The 26,910-nt window shown below is 36.8% G+C and overlaps 1 protein-coding gene across 1 annotated transcript in view; it reads right to left on the bottom strand.

The window, feature by feature from the left end:
- Positions 1–3,288: 3,288 nt before the first annotated feature.
- Positions 3,289–26,910, bottom strand: part of CFAP74 (cilia and flagella associated protein 74) — a 50,427-nt gene continuing 26,805 nt past the window's right edge. The window contains 20 exon segments of the mRNA XM_026085445.1: positions 3,289–3,432; positions 4,655–4,789; positions 5,506–5,633; positions 6,455–6,593; positions 7,675–7,829; positions 8,153–8,282; positions 9,179–9,331; positions 9,603–9,722; positions 10,460–10,515; positions 10,904–11,013; positions 11,419–11,553; positions 12,567–12,721; positions 13,409–13,513; positions 13,989–14,265; positions 14,942–15,075; positions 16,328–16,501; positions 17,089–17,176; positions 20,370–20,498; positions 25,319–25,440; positions 26,552–26,674. Coding sequence (XP_025941230.1) covers positions 3,289–3,432; positions 4,655–4,789; positions 5,506–5,633; positions 6,455–6,593; positions 7,675–7,829; positions 8,153–8,282; positions 9,179–9,331; positions 9,603–9,722; positions 10,460–10,515; positions 10,904–11,013; positions 11,419–11,553; positions 12,567–12,721; positions 13,409–13,513; positions 13,989–14,265; positions 14,942–15,075; positions 16,328–16,501; positions 17,089–17,176; positions 20,370–20,498; positions 25,319–25,440; positions 26,552–26,674 — 2,712 coding nt within the window.

Genomic DNA, 26,910 nt, shown 5'->3' with positions numbered 1-26,910 from the left:
TTATGTCCTTTTCCCTCACAGTCCAAAACCAGCTGTTGCTTATGAACACTGGCGTAGCAGCCTCTGTGTGTCTTTTGTTTAGTAGCACAATCTGTTTTAAAATACCTTGTTGCAAGTTCCAAATCACATCCAAGAAAAGTTGGCTCTAAAATCTGCAGTGATGTCTCACTCCAGCTTTAAATTTGTGCTCTGAGTTATCCTTTCAGCTCCTGCCAGTGACTGGCACATGAGTCACTGCACAAAACCAGAACTGCTGTTATTCAAAAGACTCCTTTGAAACCCTTTTTCATTCTGCTTCATATGCTAGAAAGTCTTTGTTTAAAGGAAGTGAATTTAAACTGCATCCAACAACCTGAACAAGCATGACATGGTATTAAGTCACCAATTTTTCTTACAGCATTATAAGTAGTAAAGGTTTATTGATATGTGCAGTAGAGCTCTTGTTCTGTTTCTCTTTCCTTCCTTATGAAACTCTTCAATCATAAAAGACTTATGGTTTGCAACATCATTCCTTCAGAATTGGCCAAAACTGGCCAATGCTATTAGGCAAGCTAAATCTCCTAGAAACTGATAAATCAAAACGGGCAAATCCCTTTATGGGAACTGACAACTCAACATATGATTTTCTTTTGCCCCTTATTTGTTGTTAGAGATTTAACTGTTTATCACAACAAGTTGTAACTTATTTGTATTTCCTCTTCCTTTTAAGCAAGAAACATGCAAAATAAAATGAGTAGTAACCAGCTAGCTGTCTTTGCACTGAAACGTATCTAATAAAGTGCTGTGTATGTAATGGACCTTGGTGTATGACATTCTCTTTCAAGCTGTTTGGTGTGAACACACTACTAAGGAGGCATTACATAGTCCAGAATTCTCCTGTATTCAACCAGAGAGAAACTCAGTGCAAGGAAAAACATTTTATAACAGTATCTCATTCCTTAGACTTCCTCTCCATGGCTTTTTCTAGTGCTTTTTATTCTTGAGATGGTACATCTAATGACTGTATATACACACTTATGATTGCCTTCTTTCAGAAAGTGCTTATTTGTTTAAAGAACCATGGGGCAATGAAGACATCAGGGATTTCTTTTTCTTTTTTATCCAGAGGAAAAAAATATATCTATCCAGGTAAGTGGCTTGAGTTTTGTAACTTAACTGCCCTGCCTGAGTCTTACCCTCATTACTCTTTTGCACTTTGATTATCAATAGAACATAGGAATATTTGCTGTAAACTATTGTCTCATCAGTCTATTACGTTAATTTCATACTTATTGTTTCACTGTTTATCATTAGATGTTTATGCTTTAATAGGTGTGGCACTAAAATAAAATCATTTTTCTTACTGCTAAACTCTTTGTTACATTGAAGAGACTAGAGAAAGATTAAAATTTTGAAACTGTTTTGCAAGAAATGTTAACATACCCAAACTTCATTTGAATCTAGAAAAACAACTCCAAAATTTAAGACTAATATTGTTGGAACTTTCTGTTTTTAAAATATAGTATCAGTCTTGTGAAGCAATTCACTTCTGCTTTAATATGATATACAAGTTTTATACGTTTTAATTCAAAAAAACCAAGATAAAAATAGTGAAACAATGATATTAAAAAATTTAGTGAAATGTATGTTTGTGTAAAATTCTTTGGTTTTGTCAAATGTCATTTTCCAGGGCAAAAATTATTCCTTTGGTGGGTGGGTGGATGCGCGCGTGTGCACACACATCTGTGTGAGATCAACTTAACAAAAAAAATCTTATCTGGATTTCTGGCTCACATTTTACTTTTAGCTTTTAACTCATTAAACTGTGAGTTTAACATTGTTTTCCTCTTGTCATTCTCTTGAATTACTGTTGCTTGGATCTCCCAGTTCTTGCAGATGCTCCTTCTTACTATTTACCAGGCCATCTCTTTTTCTCATCATTACAAGTGACCTCTACAGTGTTTCAACATAGTGACAGTCTTTGCATATGTTCTTTAAATTGTTTGCTCTTTTAATCCACCAGATGCTTTCCCATCTGCAGTTGAAGTTCATTGTACCTGGCTTCTGCAAAGCAGAAGATTCCTAAAATGGGTGTGTTGTTTTCTGGTAGAAAATGTTATGTTTATTTTCAGCACATTATATGGTTACAAGAGTCTGCAGAAGTCAAGTAACTTCTCAGCCATTTGATCCATTATTAAATGGGAACAGATCTGAATGAATCCAACATACCCTGCCTCTGAAAAACAAAAAGCTTTTTCATCAGTGTTATACAGGCTGCTTCTATATAGGTGGGAAAGTAGTTGAAATACTTCTTGTGACCATTGCTTTACTTCTCTTTCCTGCACTGTGATTAACTTGACCCCTTTACCTTAGTGATATTTACAAATGGTCTCACTGTTTTTATTTTCTTACTGCATAATCTAAGTGAGCAATTTTAACATCTACATGGCACCAAATGGCAATAAGCCTTTGGAATGGTGGTCAGGGTATTTTGCCACAGACTTACTATAATCTGTGAAAGAGAGTGACATAAGATTTAACGGATCATCTGTGCTTTTCAGTTTCTGCTGCCTTCCTTCCCTGTATTGTGCTGGCTCTGTACTTTTCTCTTCCCTGAAACGGCTACTGCTCTCTGATAGAAGTTATACCTATGGAGAACTCCAACTCCTCCAATAGCTAGAAAAAAAAAAACAAGTCAGAATTCAGAGGAAAACAAATGTAGAAATATAGAGCTCTTGGACAGCCATGCTAAATGGCAAGTGTCTAACAAAACTGTGTGATTCAGTTACCAGCATGGTCACTATTTCCTTGTTGATATGTCATCAGGAGGACTTCAGAGTATATTATAAAAATGACTTCCAAYAGGATTTAGAGGAGACTTGAATGAAAAGGTTTATTCCAATCTTAAACATAACAGAAAAAAACAAGTATTTTCCACATCTGTTAAAATGCATCTGAAGTTGGAAAAAAAAATACATTGTTTGAAACTCACACTTCTAGAAGTAAAAACAGATACACTTCTTGAAGGAATGCCTGCCTTTGGAAGGCACTGTGATTAACAGCAGATGTATCTACTTAGCCCCCCTTCCCCATGTTAATTCCTCCTTCTACCATGAGGTTAGTGTCACAGAATCAGCTTGAAAGTAAAACTAGTGGAGCCAGAGTTCATACACAATTTTGTAGAGAAAAGCAGAAATATTACATTACCTTCCTTCCTGCCTCCCTACCCCAGTCACATACTTGCAACAATCTCACAATCTTCCATTTTCCAACTGAGATCCAATGGTTTGCCAATAATATAAGCTTCCATCATCTTCCTTTCCATGTAACTTCTTTTCCTTGCTTAGTGGGAGTACATGCAGATGCAACTTTTGCCATGAAGAAGATTTGATAGGATTCCTTAATGTCACCTTTTAATGTCAGTAGGGTTGTCACAATCTGAGGACTATCAGCCTACAAAAAATAATACACATATGAAGCTATCCTGTTTCTTTTGTATATAGAACAAGTTAGTTGATCCAGTTCTAAACAGTGTATTTTTCATCACAGTTGTAAGATGTACCAGTTATAGATAACCTCTCTTCCCACTTAAGTCTTTCATATCTTCACAGAATGCTCATATTGTGATAAGTTGTAATGACTAAGCATTCCATCTCCAGAGTGATACTGATATTGTCACCAGGTTACAACCATAACAACAACTGGGCACGGCACTGACACAGTATGTCGCAGGGAAGGTCAGGAAAGAAACAAAGGCTGTTAGCCATGAGTTAGTGCAAAACCTTGTGCAACAACCAGTTCTGGTTACCAAAAGGCACTGAGTCAATCTCATATGTCATCCCAGGAACACTAGTGCCTTCTGCACATGATGACAGAAGCCTTTTAATTTTGGAACAAGCCACTCATTCTGCCATTCCCACACACAGCTCAAGACAAAGTGTGGGAGATAGAGTTCTTTGAATCACCATGAATACTCATGAAGATGAATCAGGAGGGGCAATCCCAGTCCTGTACTCAGTTGGAACTCATACCAAAACTCTGCAATATAAAAAATGGCAGAAGCAGCCAGGGAAATAGGGTTCATAGAGCAGTTCATAAAGTGGAAGCCAAACAGACCCCACCGAATCCTCGTGGAGAAAAATATACCAAAATAAAAGGGAGCCAACAAAAGAAGTGTGAACACTAACAGAATGATCCATGTACTTAGCTCTGTCAGCAGTATTGCGGGTTTCCTTGCAAACTACTGCATAGGGGACATTAAATAGCTCATTTTTCATCAACGTGATCAAAGCAGTGCCTTTTATTTAACAGCAGCAGCCATGTTTTGGTCTTTTGGTACTATATAATACAATGACATGTGAGAGGTTAAGTCCTGTAAGTCCTGTAAGCAAGTTACTGTGCTCATTCTTCTCATCACACAGAAGACTGGAAGTCTGAGGTGAGATARCAAGCCTCCAACTTATACATGATTCCTGTCTTTTATTCCCACACTAGTGTTTACCAGCCTATACTCCCTTTGGTAACTACACATGTTCTGTCATCCTAATGTGTCAAAGCAGCCCACACTGCTGACATCTTGAAGATCGGCTTTTGCGTTGCTCCTTCAAGTCATGAAAATACCGCTGTCACACATTCACTTCCAGTTTAAAAACATGCCTTGGCAACTGTAACTTACATGAAAGTCAGCAGGTGGCACCCAAGAAACACTGATGCATTTTACTTGACCACGATCAACTGTTCCCTTTGTAGATTCAATGGTGAATCCCTTCTGCTGCAGAAGTGGCAGGTTATCAAAACTGAACTCCACGTTCTAATAGAGAAACACACATACAACGTACCCTCACTAGGACAGTTCAACCCCTTCATACACAATGACTTTGTTTAAAGGCTGCACTGCCCAAATGCTATATAACTTTGCCTATCGCTTGCCAAATGGCTTCTGCCCTTTGAAGCTGCAAACATCCATCTTGTTCACTGTGTCTAGTTGTCATGAAATACTACATTAAAATGAGAGAACATAGAGAATTTTATGATTTTTTTTAAGAAAAATGTACTCTTTACATGAAATTTAATTTTCTGGGAAYGCAATCTGTTTTATCATTGAACAAACAATGCCATTAATTACAAGTCAAATTGAGGTAAAAATTTTTTTTTAAAAAACAACAGACCTCAAATATCAATTAAAGCATTAGGTTACAATGATCAGAGCTGTAATTCAGTTCAGTGTTCAAACTTCTGTATTTAAGAATTAGGGAAAGACTCTGTTAAATTAATTTGTTGCTTACTTTTAATACTATGTATTAATGCTAATAATGCTGATTCCTCTTGTTAATGTGTGGAAAATAATTTTTTTCTCTTTCCAAACACTGATGCTTTTATAATGTAAAGCTTAGCAGAAAACATGAAAGTTGTTTTTTTTTAATTTTAGAGTTCCTAATGCTCAGTTTTGACAGGAGGAACTAGTAGCCATTTGTACTGTGTCAGTGTTCCTAACAGTGTCTGACATAAACCTGCACTTTTCTTCACCTTCTTGGATGAAAACTGAGCTGTCCGTATAGCTCCAACTTTCAGTTCTGTCATTGCTGGCACTACAGAACTCTCTCCCTCGATGTACTCCAGGATCAGGAGAATGGACTTTACCGGTTCTTGCAGCTCTAAAGAGATATGAATCAAGTAAACTTTAGAACAGTCAAAACTGAAGGATTATCAGTCTGGAATGGCATAAGTTACATCAAGATGGTTCAAAGCAAAGGTGATGTTTTGGCAAATTCATTACCTGGCATAGATAAAGATATTAGTTTAACTTACAAAGTTAGTGAAGAATTAAGCAAAGGAGGTTTTTCATGATTTGCAGTTGCAAACTATAAATTGCTTTTAGGTTTCATGCTTATCTTCCAGCCTCATGGCACATACATTCTGTGAGTGCTGTATTCCTAATTGTGTATTATGTGTGCTTGTACTCCTGTATACCTTAGTAACTAGGTGTTGTTTACATACTGTCTCTGAACATAGATCCTGTCCACAGAAGTTAAATAATGAGGATAAATTCCAAGTCCTGAAAGTGTGTCTATTTCTGAATTCATAACAGTATAATCAGGAGAGTCCTGAATATGTTAATATATGTGAGATAATTTTAGAAACATTTAATGCAAGTCAGAGAAGTAGCAGAAAGAAAATAAAGTGTAATTCTTTGTAGTATTATTGGATTTATAGTAGCCTTTTGCAAGGTAAGTTGCAAAGACAGATGATCTTCATTAAGAGAGGACTGTATTAAAATTTAGAGAAAATCTTTCCTTAGGAGAAAGTTTTCTGCATTTTTTTAATGTTGTGATTACAGGCTATACTATAATACTTATTCATTCTGATTCTGGAAAAATTATCCTCAATTTACTTTTTCTTGAAGTAAAGAATGAGGAATAAGCCTATGTCTTATCATTCATTATTTTTCAATAAAATCCAAGTGGCAGCACATTACCTCCTTTTGCTGCTTCCTGCGATGATATAGGTAATGTTACAGCCAAAGACTCTGTGGGCACATCTAGTGGAATTCCCCCTTCCACAAACATCAGATGATATCTTGCTGCACCCTTTAAGTGGATCACATGGGCTATTTCCTATATAAAGACAAGAATGCTGCAAATGGAGGTTACAGCTCAACTACTGATATAACTACAATCCTGACACAATGGCACCAGCTGCACAAAAATGATTGAATAATCTGCCTATACTAATGCCAAGAGGCGCTGCACTGTAATGTAAGAATCCTGCTTCTTCCCCTTGCCTTGTGCAGTCAGGCACTTTCGCTTTAAACAACTTTCATTTTTGGGCAATGTGCCTTAGGAGGGTACTGGACAAGCTATTTACACTAGAGCCACTAAAACAGGCAAAACTTATCTGCTGCCAAACTTGGCTAAAGTTTGTGAATGAGGATCAGCCTCCATACATCTTCATCTTATTCTGATTTTCACTCTTGCTTGCAATTCCAAAAATAATTTTTTACAAACTTCCAAGGGAGAAAAAAAAAAAAAAAAAAAAAACCACACCACACTTATTTGCTCACTACCAGTTTCTACTGTGTTTGCAGTACCTGCTGATGGTCATTAGTTAGCACTCTTCATTAACTTTTGCTCAACCTCTTTGGGAACATGGTGGTAAGCCATCTGTGATGCTACCAGCCAGTATATCCTGATTTTGGCTCTGTCTAAGCCCAGTTGCTGCTCTACAGATGGAAACCTCTTCCCTCATGCGGAGTGACAGCAGAGCAGCTTCCTGGTATTCAGTGCACCTGCCAGTTTGCACTGTGCGGGTGTAGCTCCACTTTCACACTGCCATTAAATGCTATTTGTAGAGACCCCACATGGAGCTGTGCTCAACAGTATGGCAGCAACATAGCTCCCATCACCTCTCAGTTACACAGTGGGGACAGCAGGGTAGAAGATGGGACTGAATCTCAAGTCATTATATTACAAATTAATAAATTCATAAATGAATAACTGAATATTTAAAACCTGAAGAAAGCCAGTGGCCCCAAACCTGCCATCTCCTACCTGTATCAATGAATCTAATAAAGACAATACATTTCCCTACAAAACTTGTCCACTAGATATAATTATTTGAAATTCCTACTAAGATCCATCAGCACAGAGTCATGCATCAGACTTTGATTTCATAGTCCAGATATCTGGATTGTCTCACCTTGCCAAAGAGCACAACCTTCAGACGGTCAGAATAGTATAGACTTTCATGATCAGGACCGAAAGTGACAATAAAATCCTGGCTCTTCCCAGCAACAATTTCTCCTTCTATTGGATAGACACTGAACACGCTTAAACCATTATAGTTCTGTGTTCCTGGTGAACAGAAACAATGATAAGGAGGATGGCTCTGTTTAACTTCATATACATTAAACTCATTTATTTTTGTTGGAATGGCAAATAGATTCAAATATTAGTAATTCCTTACTTGAGGATATTTGCTTAGGCTGTGTAAACTTACAGCTACCCATATTGATAGAATTAGTACAGCTCCTATTGGGGAAACAAAATTATGTCTTTAATTATAGCCATGTGATGACCCAGGTTTTGGTAGCTGATTTAACAGGATTGCTGCTATTAGGTACTTTATGAGTCTTTAAAAAAAAAAACCCCAAAAACCCAAACCCACAGAAGTTTACCAACAAAATCTGTTCTTTGCAAAGATGATGTCATGAAGGAGGGAAGTCTCTGCTGATCTTTATCCCTTGTTGAAGAAAGTGAATCCAGTTGTATGGAGTATCTCAGGTTCAGTGTGGAAGTGTTCTGTATCTGATGACATTAATTTATAGAAGAATATTTCCATTAGGAAAAATGGTTCTCAAGCCTGTAGGATCCACATTCTGTAGACTGGCTGAATTTATTTTTCTGCATTACTGCACTATTTTGTACCCAGAAGCTATACAAAGCATGTGTGGGTTATTGCCATCCATGTGTCATGCCCATCCCTGCCCCCTCCCTATAACAATAGGGACCAGCTTCCTCAGAGTCTTGCAGCAGGCAATGCATTTTGATCATTGCATATTGCTTGGACAAGAGGAAAAAGTTATGCCTAGATTTTGACCCGTTTCTGAGACTGTGTGAATTTGCAGTATAGGAATGAATGAATGAATGAATGAATGAATCAGTTAAACTGTTCCCCAGACTGTACCATGATAGACCCTCATGTGCTCTTTGTAGGACCAGTTTGCATTTCACCTATTTTACTCTTGCCCTTTGTGGAGACACAAAAAGCAGCTTCAATTGGGATAGCAGTAACGGAGAGAATAAAGAAAGAGAGCAAATATTTCTGATATTACTGCTGATGAAGCCATTTCTGGCTTTGCATCCCTCTACATTATGGCTAGAGCTAAGGAAAAGATCACACAGGTGCATTTCTTTTTCTTTTATAGGTGGTACTGCATCTCTTTTATACAGGCAGAATCCTGCAGGCAATGCAAAACCAGCTGAAGAGATCCTCCTAACAGAGCTTTGTTACCTTCAACCTTAAACTGTTTCAGCCTCAAATCACTCTGCCAGATGCACTTTTAAAGTATGTTCTTTTGTCTAAAGCTACTCAGCCTTACATTCCACCAGGGTGGAAACTACAGAAGTCCTCTTCCTACTTCCAAAAATGGCTGGTAGGCTTTCCAGTTCAGCACAGAGTTCACAGAGAGATCAGGATTTACCTTGAATGTGGAAGTCACTTTCTCTTTGGCTATGACGTATCCCATATTGAGTACTTCTTCCACAGAGCAGACAATTGATGGCATCACCCCACAACCAATGATGCTTAGGGTTAGATTAGTTTTTACAGTCCAGATGTCCAGTGTTTCAAAAAACTGCCAAGAAGGATGTCTCCATTAGTCAGCCCATTTGCTGAAGGAACACACAGGCTAGAATGGACCATTACTACAAAACTTCTGTATTCAGTTCATGGACAAAGAGCCAAATGTTCGGAGGGGCTATGTACAGGCAACAAATTTTTGCTTATTATTAGGTAGACACATCTGAGTCAGGGTGTGTGTGTGTGTGTGTGTGTATATATTACACAGCCCCTTATATCTTCGTCTTCCTTCTTTTTCCCCTTACCATTGTATTTCTTTTACTCACCCATTTATTCTCATTTGGACAAAAAGAGATGATAAGAGTTTTATTTTCCCCTGGCTGAAGCATTCCAATTGGTCTGACCAACAAGAAGGGACCACTGGGATTCAGAATTGAGAATCCTAGCTAAAATAGTGCAACTCAAGGAAAAACAAGTTTATAAACAATAATTGGAGGAAAAGATATAAGAACAGATTCTAAGTATTGTTCAAATCAAAGATGGGTGTTACCCAACCACTTACAAGCTTTTCCAGAGATCAGTAACTAACTCAGAGAAAAGAAAAATTAACCTAAGTTTTTTGCACACAATTCAAGTAGCCAAAAGATTCTTTTCCAGTTAATAAGCTCTCCATGGAACTCCATTTCCAGCTTTTGTCCGGAATGGGTCATTAACACCTTAAGATCTGAGATAATGACATTTTCCCATACTATCCCACACAACTTAAACCAGGCAAGGTGAAAGCCAAGGTAGTAGCCTCTTCTTATGAGATATTCAGAAATTCAGAGTATTGTGCACAAATTGAGTTGTTGGTTCTGTTTCATATGTATGCCATATTGTATTGAAGCTGGCTTTGTTTTCAGTAGCTTTTACTGCTTAGAAAGTGCTAAGTGCTCCTCAAATTTGGTTCTATGCAGAGTATTTGCAGTCAAAAGAGTGGAATAGAATTAGCTTTCCAGTGGGTCATCTAGGCTTGTCCAATATATTCTTCACATCACCTCCTGTCTTACTCTGAAAGACGTATATTAAGTCTGAAATATTCTATCTCCTCCCTGCTCTAGCAGCAAACAATTCCTATTGGTACAGCATCAAATTAAACAGCAATTGAACAGCAGATTAACTTACATGTTCCAAACAAGGATACTTCCAGCTGCTCTGGGGAGATATTTTGTATTGTAATTTGCTTAATTCTTCTATGGCCTAACAGGAATGAAAACAACATTTCAAAAACTGTTGATGCTCACTCCAAGTTATCGTTACTCCTTTTTACTTCTGCTTCTACCTGTGTTAAACTTTTATTCCATTTATATGGCTAATACATAGTCAAAGCTCACCAAAGTGTTTGGTCAAATTTGGACAGTCACTAGYAGGGCTTCTGATTCCATGTTTCAGGATCAAGCAGGCTTTTACATGCCTCAGCTGGTCAGATAGGCTCCTAATTTTCCATCTGAGTGCCTATTACAGGGCTAATTTCTATATTGACTTGTGAAAATCAACTAAACAATGTAAAAGAAAATAACAAAACTATGCTCAGAAGAAATTAAAGACAGACAGAAAAAAAAACAAAACTTGAATTCAAATTTCATACCTATTGCGACATCACCAAAATTGACTGTGTTTTTCCCATTATCTGAAGTGACCACAACAGATGGTGCTACAGCTGGACAGTGCAGCTCCAGATACAAGGTATTATAAGGGCTGGGGAGATAGTAAAGAGGTGTTTGCTCTTAGATCACACAAAAAAAACTAGTGTCAGAAATCTGTTCTTATTCTGTTCACGTGACAGGGTATCATTAAACTGGTGTAACAGAACAAATGTATACTTTTTGGTGGCTGCTCCTACTCCTGTGTATGCCTAAACAGAACTACATCTGGTTATTAAATTATTCATACAGTTATTCTCTAAGATGCTTAGATAAGAATCTAACAAATTAATATCAAATTAGTGRGGTGTAAGCATGAGTTTCTACCATAAACAATTAAGATCAGAAAACAAAATTTTCCTCCAAATGAATAAACAACATGCCTACCACTTTCCTCTGAAATTTCTGACCTATCATGAAATATAAATATCTTGTTTCAAGCTATTTGCTTGTAGAATACCTGCAGCTTAGATCTTCAGAGCTTTTCTTTCCATCAGTATCTCCACTTGCAACAAAGCAGGGTATGATGTATTTTTCAAACCTCCCTCTGAAATTCCTGATCAGGAAAGCCTGGGCTGCCTTATAAGCTTCAGAACTAGAAAATCCAGGAGTAAGATTCATCTTAGTAAGGGACAGAACAAAAAAATCAAATAGATATCTGCTGAGCTCTTTGTGTTTACTCTTTCTTATTCATACTTTCAAAATGAAACTTAACAGTAAAACTATGTAACTCTTGATGCACGATAATGAATCTGTTCCACTGAATATGTGATTTGTTTTTCTGGCCAAAAAGAATAAAAATTACAAATTCAGATACTTGATGTCATACTAAAGATGAGAAAGTGCTCAGTATGATTCCCTTACTTTGAATACCTAAGTATTCCAGCATCTAGTACTTCCACATCATTTCAGTGATGCATATACGCACATCACAGATTGCATTTCTATAACACAGTATTGCTAGCAATATTTTAAAATAATTTAAGTTTTCAAATATGGATTTTATTTTTATGACTTGTACTAGGAGTACTTTAAAATTATAATTAATGGGTTGCAATGAATATGAGATTTTAGTCAAAAATAACTAGTACCCAGTGCAGCCAAATGCCTGGTGTTTAAACATGTATTTACTTTCGAACACTTCTTCCAAGTTCCTCAAATTCAGCAAAAATATGGTTCTAAAAGTTGAATTATATGCTAAACCAGGGACCTCAAGTATCAGATTTTGCATCTAAGAATCCAAATTGCTAGATAACATGTGCCATTAATATTAATTCTCAGTGAGCTATGCATATTGTAAAATGACCATTTAAAAGGTTTATTTTACACCATTGTTACATTTCCAGCTAATATGATGGACTCATATTTTCTGATACATTCTCTGAAGTCCTCAATTGCCCTGAAGCATATAAAGGGGTCCTTTGCCTTACTTGAGAGGTTACCATTGGGTGGCATAAATGCAGTATTAAAAGCATTTGCAATATGACTAAAGGTATTTCTTCACTATAGCTTGATTTCTTGTCCACCTGTAGGGTTTAGTAGATCTATTAAACCACTTAAAAAGGCTATTTGTTGCCTATATAGTAGAGGATGCTTTTACTGACTTACTTAGGTTTTTTCTCTTCGGATTTTGGTTGCTCAGAACTATATACAGAAGTCAGGTATTTACTGCCTCTTTCTCTTGCAAGCTGTCTGGAAGACTGCTGTCTGATAGAGGAAATGCTTAGTTTCTTCGTCTCTCTCTTCTCATCTTTCTTCTTTGTCTGTAAATATACATGGACACTCCTCAGAAATTATACACTGTGAGATTTCTAGTGCTGAGGAATTTGTATAACCAGTTCCTACTAAAATTATTAACCTAAGAGACAATGTGATGATGCAGTGAACAAAGCAAGATAACAGCAATAGGATTAGGGTAACAAGCAGTAGACACAGTAGTTGTTACAGTTTTAAAAAGGTAAAATTAAATTAAAATGGAAATGTTTTTCTCCATCTTAAAAAAACAGTTTCCCTACTGCAGCAGATGATTAAAACACTGTATATTTCATTAGAATTTTATCTATTTCTCTTATAAGGAAAGAGGACCATAGATGCTGATGTAAATTAACTGAACCATAGGATTACATATAAATTCCATATACGCCATCAATCTGTAAGAAGTGGGATAACATTTTTTAGAGTACTTATACCAGTTAGCTGCAATTCCCATTTTCAAAAAGTGCTCTAGGAAGGCTTTTGAAAGTCTTACAAAATTAAATTATTGTTCAGTGAATAGACTACACATTCAGTGCAATAGTGCAGTCATACTTTGTCCTGTATACACGGGTCATAGCTCATGAGTTTGCACTTAATTAATATGCAAATAATTTTGGGATAAAAATACCACCCGGAAAAACAAATCACTGGAATTGACAGACCAACAGCACGTGCTAGTTCTTAGCATTTCTTACTTGTATTTCTGCCCTTGTCACAGCTGCTCTGCCAAGCCGAATTGCCTCTTCTCTGATTAGCTGATCTGACAATGTTGGTCTGAAGGACACTTGAATCAAGCTTTTCTGGGAGTGTGAGAGCATAGACAAGAATGAAGGGCAGAATTCAGCCCTCATACATGTGTTATACCTAAAAAGCTCATTAGGAACATATATTTGACAGCAAACTTTGATAAACACAATTTTGTTTTTCCAAGTGAATGAGACGAATCTAAGAATAAGGTCACTTGCAGCTTTTTAGAAGCACACTGTGTTAAAGTGCCTTTCCATTACCACTACTTTTGTTGTTTAAAGGTTCTTCAAATAAATCAATGATAACACTGGGAAAGAACATTAAGGGTGACGACTCCCATAAAGCATTAGCCAGATTTGATGGTTAACCCCTTGATTCCAATTTAAAACATTATTTCAAACAATACAAAATATTCCAGCTATGCTTAATACAATATATGTTTTGCTTCATTTACAAGCTACAGCATTTGTAGGGATGTAGATGATCAAAATATTTGTTAGAAAGTTTGACATCTGAAAGTGAATTTACCTTCCCAGGCAACACAGTCCCAACAGAAGGCGTAATTGTCACAGGACAGTCTTCTGGCACATGGAATTCAAAGGAAGTGGGTCCAACATGGGCAATTTCCCCATTGCCAATTCTTGGGACAGCATGAGTAAAGTGGTTCACACTTACATGGGAATTTATTACATTTAGTGTTGCTGTAGATACACCATTTAAAGCTGTTGCAGCAAACTGAACTAAGGAATGAGACAATTCAAGAGGTGGGTGGACTCCAACTGCTTTGCATGACAGCTTGAATTGTCTAAAAATAAACACATCATAAATTGTCTCAGCATAAAATAGGCTCTTAACCAGCCCAGAAACTAGGGAACCAATCCTATAGTCCCTATTCAAGCAGAATTTCTCTAGGCAAAATTCCCATTGCAGGCTTAAGATGAACAATAATACTATCTATTTTTAATGCACAATTGGCTAAAGATTCCCTATTTGAATTCTTCCTCTGTGAACTTCTGGAAATACATCCAATTAAATCACAGAGTTTTTGCCATCATAATTTTAGTAGCACTGCTAGTCATTAATGAATGAACCATTTTTAGGAAACAAACAAACAAAAAAAACCTTTCGATAATTCTGCTGAGAAAGTAAACAGAACATTGCAGGTTAAGAAAACTTGAGGCAAACTCACAGCTTGGATCTGTAACATGCATAAACTCCAAATGGGACAGGAAAAGAAAGTAAAACGCAAAATTCATCTCAGTAAAGACAGACATGGAAATGAAGAATGAAGCAACCAGGAATTGAGCAACTCTTGTGAACTAGAGAATTCCTGCCTGCCTCACAGTTATATCCTACAGATAATGTCACTTTTTCAAAGTACACAGTGGATTTCATTACTGGACTGGCTTATCTTAACTGTGGAAATCCACTGTGATTTAGACTTCCACATTACCTATTACTCAACCGGTTTCTTAACATACCTATTAATTTCTGACTTGCAGGTAAGTTCAAAGTTGTATTCTTTTGCCTTGTTGGCTTTAAAGATTATGTCCAACGTCAGGCTTTCAAGGGGAAGAAGAATTCCAAGTCCATCATTGGGCTGAATTTCAACAAACTTAAAAATGGCAAGATAAGAAAAATATTATTAAATGCATAAATGTCAGGAAAGCAGAAACTTCTTCATTAGGAGCTTTTGTCTGAGTTAGTGATTAGTGTCTGGCTGATTTGCAAGATTCTAATTCCAGAATAACTTGACAGGCAGAAATTTAAATTTAATAACTCAGACTTTTGTACAGTCTTATCCCTTGACTTCTTACCATCTATGGTAATCACCTTTCTCAATGATGTTTGTTTACTCTTCATAAAAAACTGAATGAAATATGATAAAGATCTCAACTGTTCCCCTAAAAATTTGAAAAGCTGATGGTTGTGTGATGTGCAGATACCATGGTGACAAGTACCAGCTTAGTACCTAGAAATGTACATTGTCTTGTGTCTATATGAGCTGATAGAGATTCAATAATGTCTTTCAAGCACAGTTTAAGCTAATCATGAAGCACATCCTGTGAAATAAAACTCTGAAAGCTGAAGATTCCAATTTCTGTCAGCTAACTCCTTGGGTTTAGTCCTTAAAGCAGCAGAGGAAGGGAGAATGCCTAATTAAATGTCAGGTTCCTTCTACCTCAGATTCCAACACGCTAACCAGTTTATGTGATCATCATGGTATTGTATCAAGCTTGAACAGCTGATTTTTTGAAGAAAAATAAACTAAAAAAAATCCTAGCCCTCTAGAAACTGGCGTTTCCCATGATTACTTTAGCCTACATGGGAATACCTAGGCACAGTTCAGGAGATGTTTCTCAATAGGCAGTTTGGACATGGCCCCTGCTTTGAGAGCAAAAAGAGTTTATGCATTTGAACAAAAACTATGCCATATMCATCAGCCTCAATGCCAGAGCAATGTCCCTTGGCCTGTTTTATTTAGTAGCATATATGCAGCCTATGAGTCTGAAAGAAAAATGCATCAAGTATTCTGTTATTAGATCTCCTGGTAGAAAAAATAAGCATTCTAATAGGATAAAGTTAACCTATTAATGTTAGGTAGGGGAGAAGAGTAAAATCTCCTTGGAGATGTGTACTGCTGTCATAAGATAAACTGCTTGGAAAATGCTTATACTACCATAAAATGGAATTTACACAAATCAGTAACAGAACAAATCTGCACGTCTCCTCAGTGCTGCTGGTAGGAGTATTTCCACAGGTTTGCAAGAACCTTCTCAAGATTTATTTACACTTACACTGAAAGGCAATTTCACAACAATTACATACATTTTAATAGAAGATGTGTAGGAGGGATAACCACATACCTCTGGAAGTCCCACAAATCCAAACTCTTGTGGCAAGATGGATTTGTTTGTTAGTGTGACATTTGTTTGCACAGCTTCATAGATTGTGCAGTATCCAAAATTTATTTCTGCTGGACTAATTTCCAAATCAGAAGTAGTAACAATTGCATGGACAGTAAAATTAACAGGTTTAGTCTGAAACAAATGCAAGAGCGCTGGTAAAAACTGTATGTGTAGTATTGTAAGCAGAAGATTTAACTGAAATGACATTCAAAAAGAACTACAAAAAAAGATATTTCTACCCTATTCCTTGACAGTAATGTAACATATCTATTTTGAACTTCAGACTCACAGTAAGAAATGCCTCTTTTGTAAACAAAATTGCCAAAAAAATCTGTATTTATCATCTTAAATTCCATATGCTAGAACAGAATCAAACCTGCATCTCCAGGAAATGTATGCCTTAAGAATATGCTACTTCTACAATACAATACAGATCAGAATAAAAAGACTGTGCTGTGGTATCTTAGAACTCACTGGTATGAAAGAAATCTCTAGGAAATAAATGAGCAGTAAGTAGACAGGATTTAATTTTCTAAGCTTTACATTTTAAAGGAACTACCTATTCCATATTATCACTTTAAGCACCTTTTACTATTGTCATAGGACTTCAACTAGTAAAGGACTACGCTAGGATTTGATATCATTAAGTGAATATTCAACTAAAATAATAGATTTACATCTATTGTCAGTCTGATAACCAGCATAATAAAATCACTAACCTTATCTGCAATCAGTATTGTCATTGGAACTTCCAGAACTCTTGTCTCCTCATCAAAATAGCTCCCTGCATCTTCAGGAAGAGAATGCCTAAAATTGAAAAATACACTCAGTTTCATAAAAGTATCTTGACTATTTTCTAGCAAATGGGAATAATAAAGTTTTGATGGATGCATTCCTGGACCAAATAAAAAAAAAACAAAACAATTCTATTAAGTAAGATCCAAAAGTTTTATTCTTCAAGGCTCATACTCTAACACAATATTTGTGCTCAAATAAGGGTATTTGCATACTTGTGGTTAAGCACCAAATCCAATGCTTCACTGAAATGAAGTCTAATTAAAATCTTGTATGCCCTACATAGGCAAGTATTAGGCAAAACGCTACATGAAAACGCCAATCAAAAAAATCAGTGACCTATGAAGATCTGCCTTCTGTCCAAGAAAGTGCAGTCATATTAGAAATATTGTGGACTTGTCATGGATTTCCTGGAGAATAGCATACCTCCAGACAATCTGCTCTGAGCAGGTATGCACTGATTACAAGGATATCTAGCCATGTAGTTAGAATAATTGACCTTGTATATTAACGCTGGAATTTTTAAAGACAGGTTTGCGGACACACAGGAGTTTAAGAGAGTTATTTACTGGGGGCTGTGCTCGTTTATGCTCTTACCAAACACCCCATCCAATGCCATCCGAACACTCCTTAAAATTCTGAAAAAGTTAAAGCTTCCTTTATAATCAGAATGTAAGCCTTCTGCATCTTTGCTGCAACCACAGCTAATAACCAAACCTACCTTGGCAACCTTTTGACACTGATGACAATTAATTACCAACCCATTTGAGACATTACCAGTTGGATCACAAGATACCAGAAAGACGTAAATAAAGGCAAGCTGTGTAAGGGAAACAAACTTGGAGACCAATAGCGTCTGATTACATACCAGATTAGTCATTTATAAGGAATATGTGGGTTTTCTGTTGCTGAAGCATCTTGCTATCCTAAGCTCAATTTCAGAGCTTCAAGCCAAGACAATACAAAAGCTCTAGCATTTTTAGCTCCACTGGTCTATTTATAGTGCCTTACAGCATCAGAGTGAATTGTTTCCTGTTCTTAGGTCTCCACAGCAATACTATTCTTGCTACCAATTTTGTAATTGCATGTAATTTTGTAGTGTATTTTTAAAGAACAGTTAATGAATAAATTATACTCACTCATAATCACGGTGATCTGTAATCTTATTGGCTTTTGTTTCACAAATCTGAAATGTGGCTTTAGAAGATCTGTGATCTTCAAATGGATTGCAAACTTACTTAAAGACAGCAACTGAATTAAATATAAGGAAGGAATGAAGTGTCGGTTTTCACTTTGTGACTGGACATTACAATAGCAGAAGTTGTTTGCGTATTGCAGAATAATCCAGAGAAAAAATAATCATAACTATACATACAAAGCCATGGGCTCTAAGTTAGCTGTTATGCCTTGGGAAAAAGATAGTGAAATCCTTCCTATAGTTCTCTGAAAGTGTCATTAACAAGACAATTAACATGACAAGCATAAGAGACAAATCCGATTTAGGCTACCAGCATCTGCAAGACTAGTTCCAAATTCAGAAAAACTAAAGGACACAATATCTGGGAATTCTAAAAGTCAGAAAAATGGAGAACTTGCTTTCAAATATGCAGAAACTATGCCTTTGCTTGAAGCAGTCATATAGTTAAAAGCATAGCATCATCTGACCAAGCATTTCAATGTGCACAAAATACTTGGGAAAGCTTCCCAAGCTACCAATCTTTTCACTTAGCCTGGCTCAGTAAGGGTTTCTTTTTTATTTTGTTTTGTTTTTAATGCAGCAATTCTTTCTCCTGAGAAAAATGAGCTTGCAGTACTAAGTCAATTTCCAGAAACGTGTCACTAGCTCAGTGCATTACATCAGGCTTGTTACCAAGCTCATCTTTCTTTTTGTTGTTTTCTCATACACACACACTCCCCTTCTAAAATTGATCTATATGCTAAAACAGCTAGATACTTATTTTTGTGTGTCAGAAATATCTTAATGTCATCAATTCTCCTTTCTGAAGCTTTCTCATTTTTCAAACAGAGATTAAATGTTCTAAATCTAAGCTATGCTTCTATCTACTCAATAAGTGTAAACGTGTTTTAGAGCATTGAACTTTAGGAACTGAAAAATATCATAACAGTTACTGTTGTAATCTGATAGGATTTGAAATGTTGGAAAATTTGTAAATACTTGTATTTTCTTTGAATATTAACCTGGTGATAACATTGATGTCAGTGCTTAGACTCATTTTAGAATATAAAGGTCTGATTTCCAGAGATGTTGAGCATATTAGTGAAAAATCCAAACATACTTATGTGGAAGGAGCTAGATAACCTCTACGAAAAAAGCAGCAGGTGTGCACCAGCAATCACTGCACCTAATACTTTGGTTTTTGTCCATATGAAATCTGGTTTTAATTTGAAATAACTGGAGCCACTGAAGTATTTGGCTGTATATCAGTATTGAGATCTAATCATTCAGTTTATATTTCAAAGGAAATGTCTCATTAAATTATTTAAAATAACAATGATAAGGTTAGGATAATTAACAATGGTCAATAAGAATCTTGCATTTAAATTGAAAAAAATTGGACTTGTTAATTTCTATAGGTGAGTTGTTATGCTTGCATACATAGATGCATTATGAAGTGGAATAGAGAAACTTGCTAGGATAGGGCTTTTAGCATCTTAGAAGACATTGTTATGTAAAATGACACATGAAATATAAAATCAATACATTCATATTTTAGAGAAAATGGTACACGGGTAGGAGGGATACAAACAAGAAGTCCAACTGTTCTTACCTTACTTAGCAAGCACAGGAGTACTTGTCCAAAAGTGATTTCATCAGTGATCTGTGAAGCAGCCACCTGCCTAACTAACCTCTCTTTTGTATAAGAATAGGTTCCCCACAGAAACGGAAGCAAACTACCAGGAATGCAACTGTTAAGATTTTCACACTGCTGCTGTCACCACAGGAAAAGCATTTCCTCACAGGAATGTGATCCAAGTTAATTTCCTCCTTGAGCATCTGGCATCTTTTACAAGGGAGACAGGAGGGAGACTGGGACTACACTGACACCAGCAGTGTGGAGTCCAGCCTACTCCAGTCAGTAAGTGTGAAGGAAAAAAAAAACCTTTGACTTGCTCAGATTTTATGCTGACAGCCTCTTACAGATATTGTCTTAAATACCAAAAATGATTAATATTGTTAGGTTACCTGGGCAGAAACTTCAGCTGCACATTGAAGGATGACTGAGCTTGAATGTAACCTGTTTTTGGAAGAAGCTCCATATGCTTACTCAATTCTTTGCATACTTCGAACTTCAAACGCAGCGCAGCTTTTGCTCTGCAAACAGATCAGACATGCTTAAGTGGCTTAGGGGCTACGCATGTTGCCAGATCAGCAACTACATTTGCTCTGGGAGTTTGTTTTCCTTCCCCCTCTTGCATCGCTCCTCTACATTAGGATTGCAACTATTCTCAGCCTCCTTTGAAAATGAAGGGCATGTAAAACTGTTATGGCAAAATCACASAGTTTTATTCTCTTTTAAGCTAAGTATAGAAAGCAAGATTTTGGAAGTACTGTGAGCAAACCCAGCTGTATTTCAAGCAATGTATACAGCTGACGGGAACATAATTATCAAAGTGCATAGTGATAAATCAGGTCAGTGGAAAGTCAAAATCAAATTATTGTGAAATACCAGCTAATTATTTGTTCCTAACATATATTCCCTCTATTTGAATCAACAGGAATGATTCATGCAATGTTTTTAAGACACCTAATTGGTCCTAGCTACAGCACAGAACCTATTCAAGATGGAAAAGGAATAGTCCTCCTGTAATGCTGGGTCTACATTTTGTAGTGATCAGTGGTAGGTGGGATGTAGCAAATGAAAACCTGTTATCCTTTTGCTAGAAGTGGAGAAGTTAAGACCAGCCACCCCTAAGTGGAGCCAAAGATATCTAGATGCTGCGTAAGCTGCTAACAAGCACTGAATGTTCCAGTATGGAGCCAGAAGAATCAAAAGAATGAACCTGAAGGCCATAATACACCTAAATAGAACATCAAAATGTAGCCAGTTTGTGAATTCTGCTCATCCACATTCTTATCATAATAATCTCAAAATCTTCAACGACAGACAATTAAGCCTGTATAGGTAGGAAAAATACCCCATTTCAGCTGTGCTAGGGGGAGTTTCTTATGCCAGCAAATGTAACGAGAGCTTTTTTTTGTTTGTTTTTCTTCTCAAAATTATGGTGACCTCTTTTTAAAAAGATGTCAATTCATAAATCTCTTGCAACTTCTCTTCCACAACAGAGATTCTACAGGCCTAGAAGCCATAGTGGGGCTGAGCTGATGTGCCAGTTCCTCTGTTAGACAACTTGTGATCAATTTGCCCTATGAATGGTGTACTGGAAGCTAAGGAAACATCTCACTGTTTACTGAATTCTGGCCATACTATAATATGGTGATAGTCACAAACCATATCCTGCTTTAGAATTTAATGTCTATGTGCAAAATAATTGCCAAGCAATTTACAAATATTTCAGTTTGTCATTTTCCCTCTCTCTGACTGGTTAACAAGCTGTCAGTCCAGATGGCCTGCTCTCAGTCAACAACTATAGCATAAGGTATCAGGAGCCTGGAATGATTTCTGACCATTGACGGACTAAGAACTACATAGTGCTTCATTAAATCAGTGCAGATTAAAACCTGCCAAAGAAATTACGTTTCAAAGTCATTTATTTTGGACAGGATTCTGGTGAGACACTTTCACCCTCTACGTTCCATATTTATGCTTCGTGATTACCATATTCTAAGTCACCAGAAAGAAAAAAAGATAGTGTTAACTAACAACTTGCCATTCTGCAGAGCTTGCTGGGACACTAAGTGCCTGAGATATCTAACTACAGAAAACTTGATCTCCTACTTACATTATAGACTATGATGATAAAAATTACAGCAGCATTAAGAACAGAAGTTCTTTCTGCTCTGTTGCTGTTGGCAGTTTGTGTATRCTTGTAGCAAACAAAAAGCTATTCTAACAGAACATCCCTCACAAGTGCTGGGTCAGATTTTGCCCCCAAAATCTAGAGGATCATCTCTAAAAGTTTTATGTGTTTCTTTCTATAACTAGTTAAGGATGGGAGGAGACATTTGTAAGAACAATCCGGAATTTTAAAGCACAATTTTTTAAATATCTAATTAACATTTAATTAATCTGTATTTTAGAAGTTATGCTAATAAGATTTCAGAACTACTGGATTCGAACCTTAATTCTCACTAGCTAAGACATTTCAGGAATTGTTAGACAAGAGCCTTYTCAACTGGGTTACAGGTAACCATAGCTTTGGTCTCCTTAAGTGCGTGGTTGCTATGAACAAAAGTTTACAGACTTCAATATAACAGCTCTTTAGCTGATGTACAATTTGCGCGTGTAGCTGTTATAACAAACTATTGTCTTGGTTCGTATGTTGACAGCAGTTTGGACACTTCATTGCTAGCTTGATAATTGTCCTTGGCTCTGGATCCTTAGTCTGTGCATAGTTCCAGACCATAGACCTTAGCAAGACTACCTTTCCTCAGTCTTTCACCACTGCAATGAAAGTACAGCTACTTGACAGTCCAGCCACTACCTTCCTGAGAGATTATTCCCAATTAATAGGAAGATACAGGCATTTTCACCAGTTTTAACCCATTCTGTTTGACAAGTGGTTTGACATGTACAAGGAAGAATCTTGTTTCTGATACAAGCTACAGAGTAATTTTAACAGCTACTAGAGAAAGAAGGCTCTCAGGCATTCCACATTCAGCTGAGAGATTAAATGTATCCATGTTGGCAGGATAAAAAGCTGAGGCATGATACTCTTGCACACGTGATGCTTGGAATTTCATCCCTGATGATTACAGAACAAAGATAATTCTTCCTAACGAGTCAGAACAGGAGATCAGATTTGCCAAGGTAAACTGGCATATTACTGCTACAGATTAAGTGCCCTTAATATAGCAAAAGTTGCCAGAAGTTCAGAAGGATGATTTTTCCCATGCTTAAGAAGTTTTGGCCTAAGCTATATGACAGCTTCTATCTCTGGAATACCAAGAAATCCTAAGGTTTCGTTAGGAGAGTTATTTTGTTTCTATACTTCTAATTTTTTCCCTGAGTTATATAGGCCTAGTGAAATCTCTTACATAACTTGTGCTTGTCACATTTGTAAGCTGAATTTCTCAGATAACAGCTCTAGTCATTCCTTTCCAACTGCAAAGAATTTCTGCAGCCTGTGATTCTGGTAAGATGTTAGAATGGATGACTTTTAACAGAAATAGTAAAAAGCAAAAAACAAAACAGAAAACCCTCACATACCCCCTAAAAACCTCATCCTAATCCTAACAGCATATATTTAAATAGAATCTAAGATAGGGAAATTGTTGTTAAAATAGGAATGCTAAGCATCTAGCTGATAGTTACACATTAGACAGAGAGAAGACACCAAGCACCCACAAGACAATTAACAAAGTTTGTTCAGATAACCACTTTCTAATAGCAAGAAGTCTCTGGGAGCCAACGAATTAAAACAATTTTCACATTACAGTGCAAACAGAACCAGTCTTCAGATGTTACTGGTGTGGATTATGGAAGTACCTACACAGACTTTTTCTTTAAATTGCTATTTGTTCACTATCTGTGTACTTGCATAGTATCCATCACTCCACTGCAACATCTATATGGATTAGGAAAAGTTGCATCCTTCCAATTTTACAGTAAATGCAAAAAGATTGAAGTGATTTAACCAGCCTCTTATCCCTAGTCTGGAAAGACTGGTGATTGAATTTCCATTCCAGTATTCCCGATTACTGGTGAGTCCACAAGGCAAAAGGCAAAGCACATCAGAAAAAGTTCCCAGATATCCCCAGACAGAACACTACTTAATAGTGCTGAACATGAATTGGTTTATAAACAATGCCAAGTGCGCCAAGAACCTCGAACTCCTACAGTCTCAATAGTAAGGCTTTTTTCCTTTAAAACTCTTACTATACTTGCTAAAGATGGGGGGGGGGGGGGGGGGGAGGAAGGGGAAGTCATCTTTCCCCACATCAGCGACCAAATACACTTTACATGTTTCTAATACAACAGTACTTTCAAGTAACTTTTTAGTAATGTCTCATCAGGATATTCTGCTGGTTCCTCTCACCATCCTTCAGCAGCAGTGATTTTTCAGTGGAAAGTTTTGATGAAGTTATTGAACAAAGTAGTCAAAAGACTCCTTTAAGAGACTCCTTTGAGAGAGTAAAAGCAACAAAAAAGTACCAATATACATACTAATGAGATGAATTGAGGTTTTCTATTATCAAAAATATCCTATCCTATTAGGATATCCTATCCTATTATCAAAAACACACAACATGCTGGTGTAAAGACTTGCAATTAATTAAATGTCTAGCTCTACCTACAAACTCTGGAGTTCACAGTGGATAAGGGGAAGGGGAAATGCAATTGACCCTTTCAGCTTTGAACATACTAGCCAGGTTAGGCTCAGTAATGCCATCCAGCACCTAACAGTACTTTAAGTTCAACAAACGTTTGACCTTAATATGATAGCCCTAGAATCTTGTAAGAAAAATTTGGCATGAAGCTGGCTTCCAGATCATAAATCTCTCATGGGCTTTAATTAAATATAACTATGAGAAATTACAAAAATATTCTTTCATGAGATTTCCTGGCTCAATCAGTTGTACCCTGAAGTGCACTTAAATAATAACTTTAGGCACATTTACCTACCTAATATTTAGTGTTTGAATTCTGCACTGATGAAACCCAGTGGGATTGTTATTCCCTAGGGCCTTAACAGTTGCATGACAGAACAGGCACAGCATAGGGAATCTTGTAGAAATGGAAAGGCATGTTGTAAACCCACATAATTCATAGCTACTGCTGGTCCCAGGGATTTAGGATAGCAGAATATCCAAGWCCAATTTCTACAGTGAAGAATTCAGAGGGCTTGCAGCCCTCCTGAAATGCCAAAGAAGAAAATCCCTGTTCTTCAGCCTCCTATGGGAAATTTTTTAACAAATGGTTCCACCACAATTGGACTTCACCACATCACCTAGTGACTTAAGATCTCATTATTAAGCTATAGAATAAGACTGATAATGAATGGGTAGCTCACCTGCTTTGAATGACAATGCAATCCTGATAAAGTCGGTCATACATACAGATCTTTAAGTCGACATTTGGATTGGGCACCCAAACTGGCACATCAATAGAAACTCCAATGGCACTAAAGCACAGCTGTTAATATACAAATCAAGAGCGTACTTGTTTTTATTAGTCTCTGAAATTCTTACCGATCTAGGCAGAGCAAGAGTTTCCACTATGAACTACAGTTGAGTAAAATATTGTTTGTGTTAAGGGTACTTTAATCAGACAAAGGTAGGGAAGACATTTATAAAATAAGTCATAGATATTCCTGTGCTCCAGCACAAATATATGAATTATACTTGGGTTTGGATTCTTTGACAGAAAACATGAAGGAATATTTCTTTTCAACATCTTGGACAGCATGACATCTAAAGTGCATCTAGTTAAGTGAATGTGTCACAATTCAGAGACTCAAGGACACTGCTACTTGTTTATCCAGTAAAGAAATACAACCGTGGCAGGAGAGTGCACTATGCCCTATATTGACCTTAAATGAGATTTCAGTGATGAAATAGCTCAGACATGGAGAAAACAGTCCTTCCCTACCAGGCTGAAAGGCTACCCACAGGAATCCGCAGTATGCATTTGCAGCTCTTTCTATAGTGTATTCCATCTGTAGATCTTGGGGAGAGCCAAGACTAGCCTACTGAGCATCTTGGAAGTTTTAAGTTTTTTGGCAAGGTTCTGTGAACTGTTCCCAGGCAAGATTTGACTTCCAGTAAAATGTGGAATTAAAAAATGCTGCAAGGGTAACTAGAGTTGTCATCTGTTCCAGCTTTCACACATCAGTTTCAGTATTACATGCTGAATAATTCCAATGCTGATATATCAGAAAGAAAATAAACTGTGTGGGTTGGTAATAAAGGAAAATACTTTTTTATTTGTTTCCAGGAAATTAGTTTTCTAATATGATGTTTGATAAAATGGGAGTACCAGGATAGGGCTTTTAGAAAGTACATTACAAAGATAAGGGCCATGGTTTACAAAATTACCGAGACCTGCCATCAGGTTACGTAATACTGTGCTACCTCGTTGTTATTTCTTAGAATGTCCATAAACATATACTTTTCATCTACCTGCTTTCCTAGTTCTAATCCAGCTTTCTGAGCTCTTGTAGTTCTTGTCAGAAGCATAAGCAGGAGGATTTCAAACTATTTTTTCTACCGTGTTTTGAGTCAAGTCTTACACAAAAACACTCAACTGGTTTGCAGGGTGAGTCGTCAAACATAATCACAAACTCTGCCTGTACATCCCCAGGGACAGCTGGGATAAATATAATCTGAAGTTTTACTGAGTTGAAGGGTCCAATTTCACCTTCAGTAACCTAAAAAAAAGAAGTAACAAATTTCATGAAAACCTGGCTTATTACTGTAGTTGGCTATAACTTGTATTGAAATAGAACAGTATATATTCATACTATACAAACACAACCAGGGGTGGTCAGAATCTTGCAAGATGAGTTTCATTCTGCTGTAAAACTCTGTATGACTAGATTATGTGGTTTACTGAAGAGTTTCCATCATATTGGTGAAAATATAACTAATGCACGGAAAAGCTGTC

This window comes from Apteryx rowi, unplaced genomic scaffold (assembly GCF_003343035.1).
Source record: "Apteryx rowi isolate R43461 unplaced genomic scaffold, aptRow1 scaffold_67, whole genome shotgun sequence".
NCBI classification, from domain to species: domain Eukaryota; kingdom Metazoa; phylum Chordata; class Aves; order Apterygiformes; family Apterygidae; genus Apteryx; species Apteryx rowi.
Note: the sequence above shows the minus strand (reverse complement) of the source record. Positions and strands in the feature narration are given on the sequence as shown.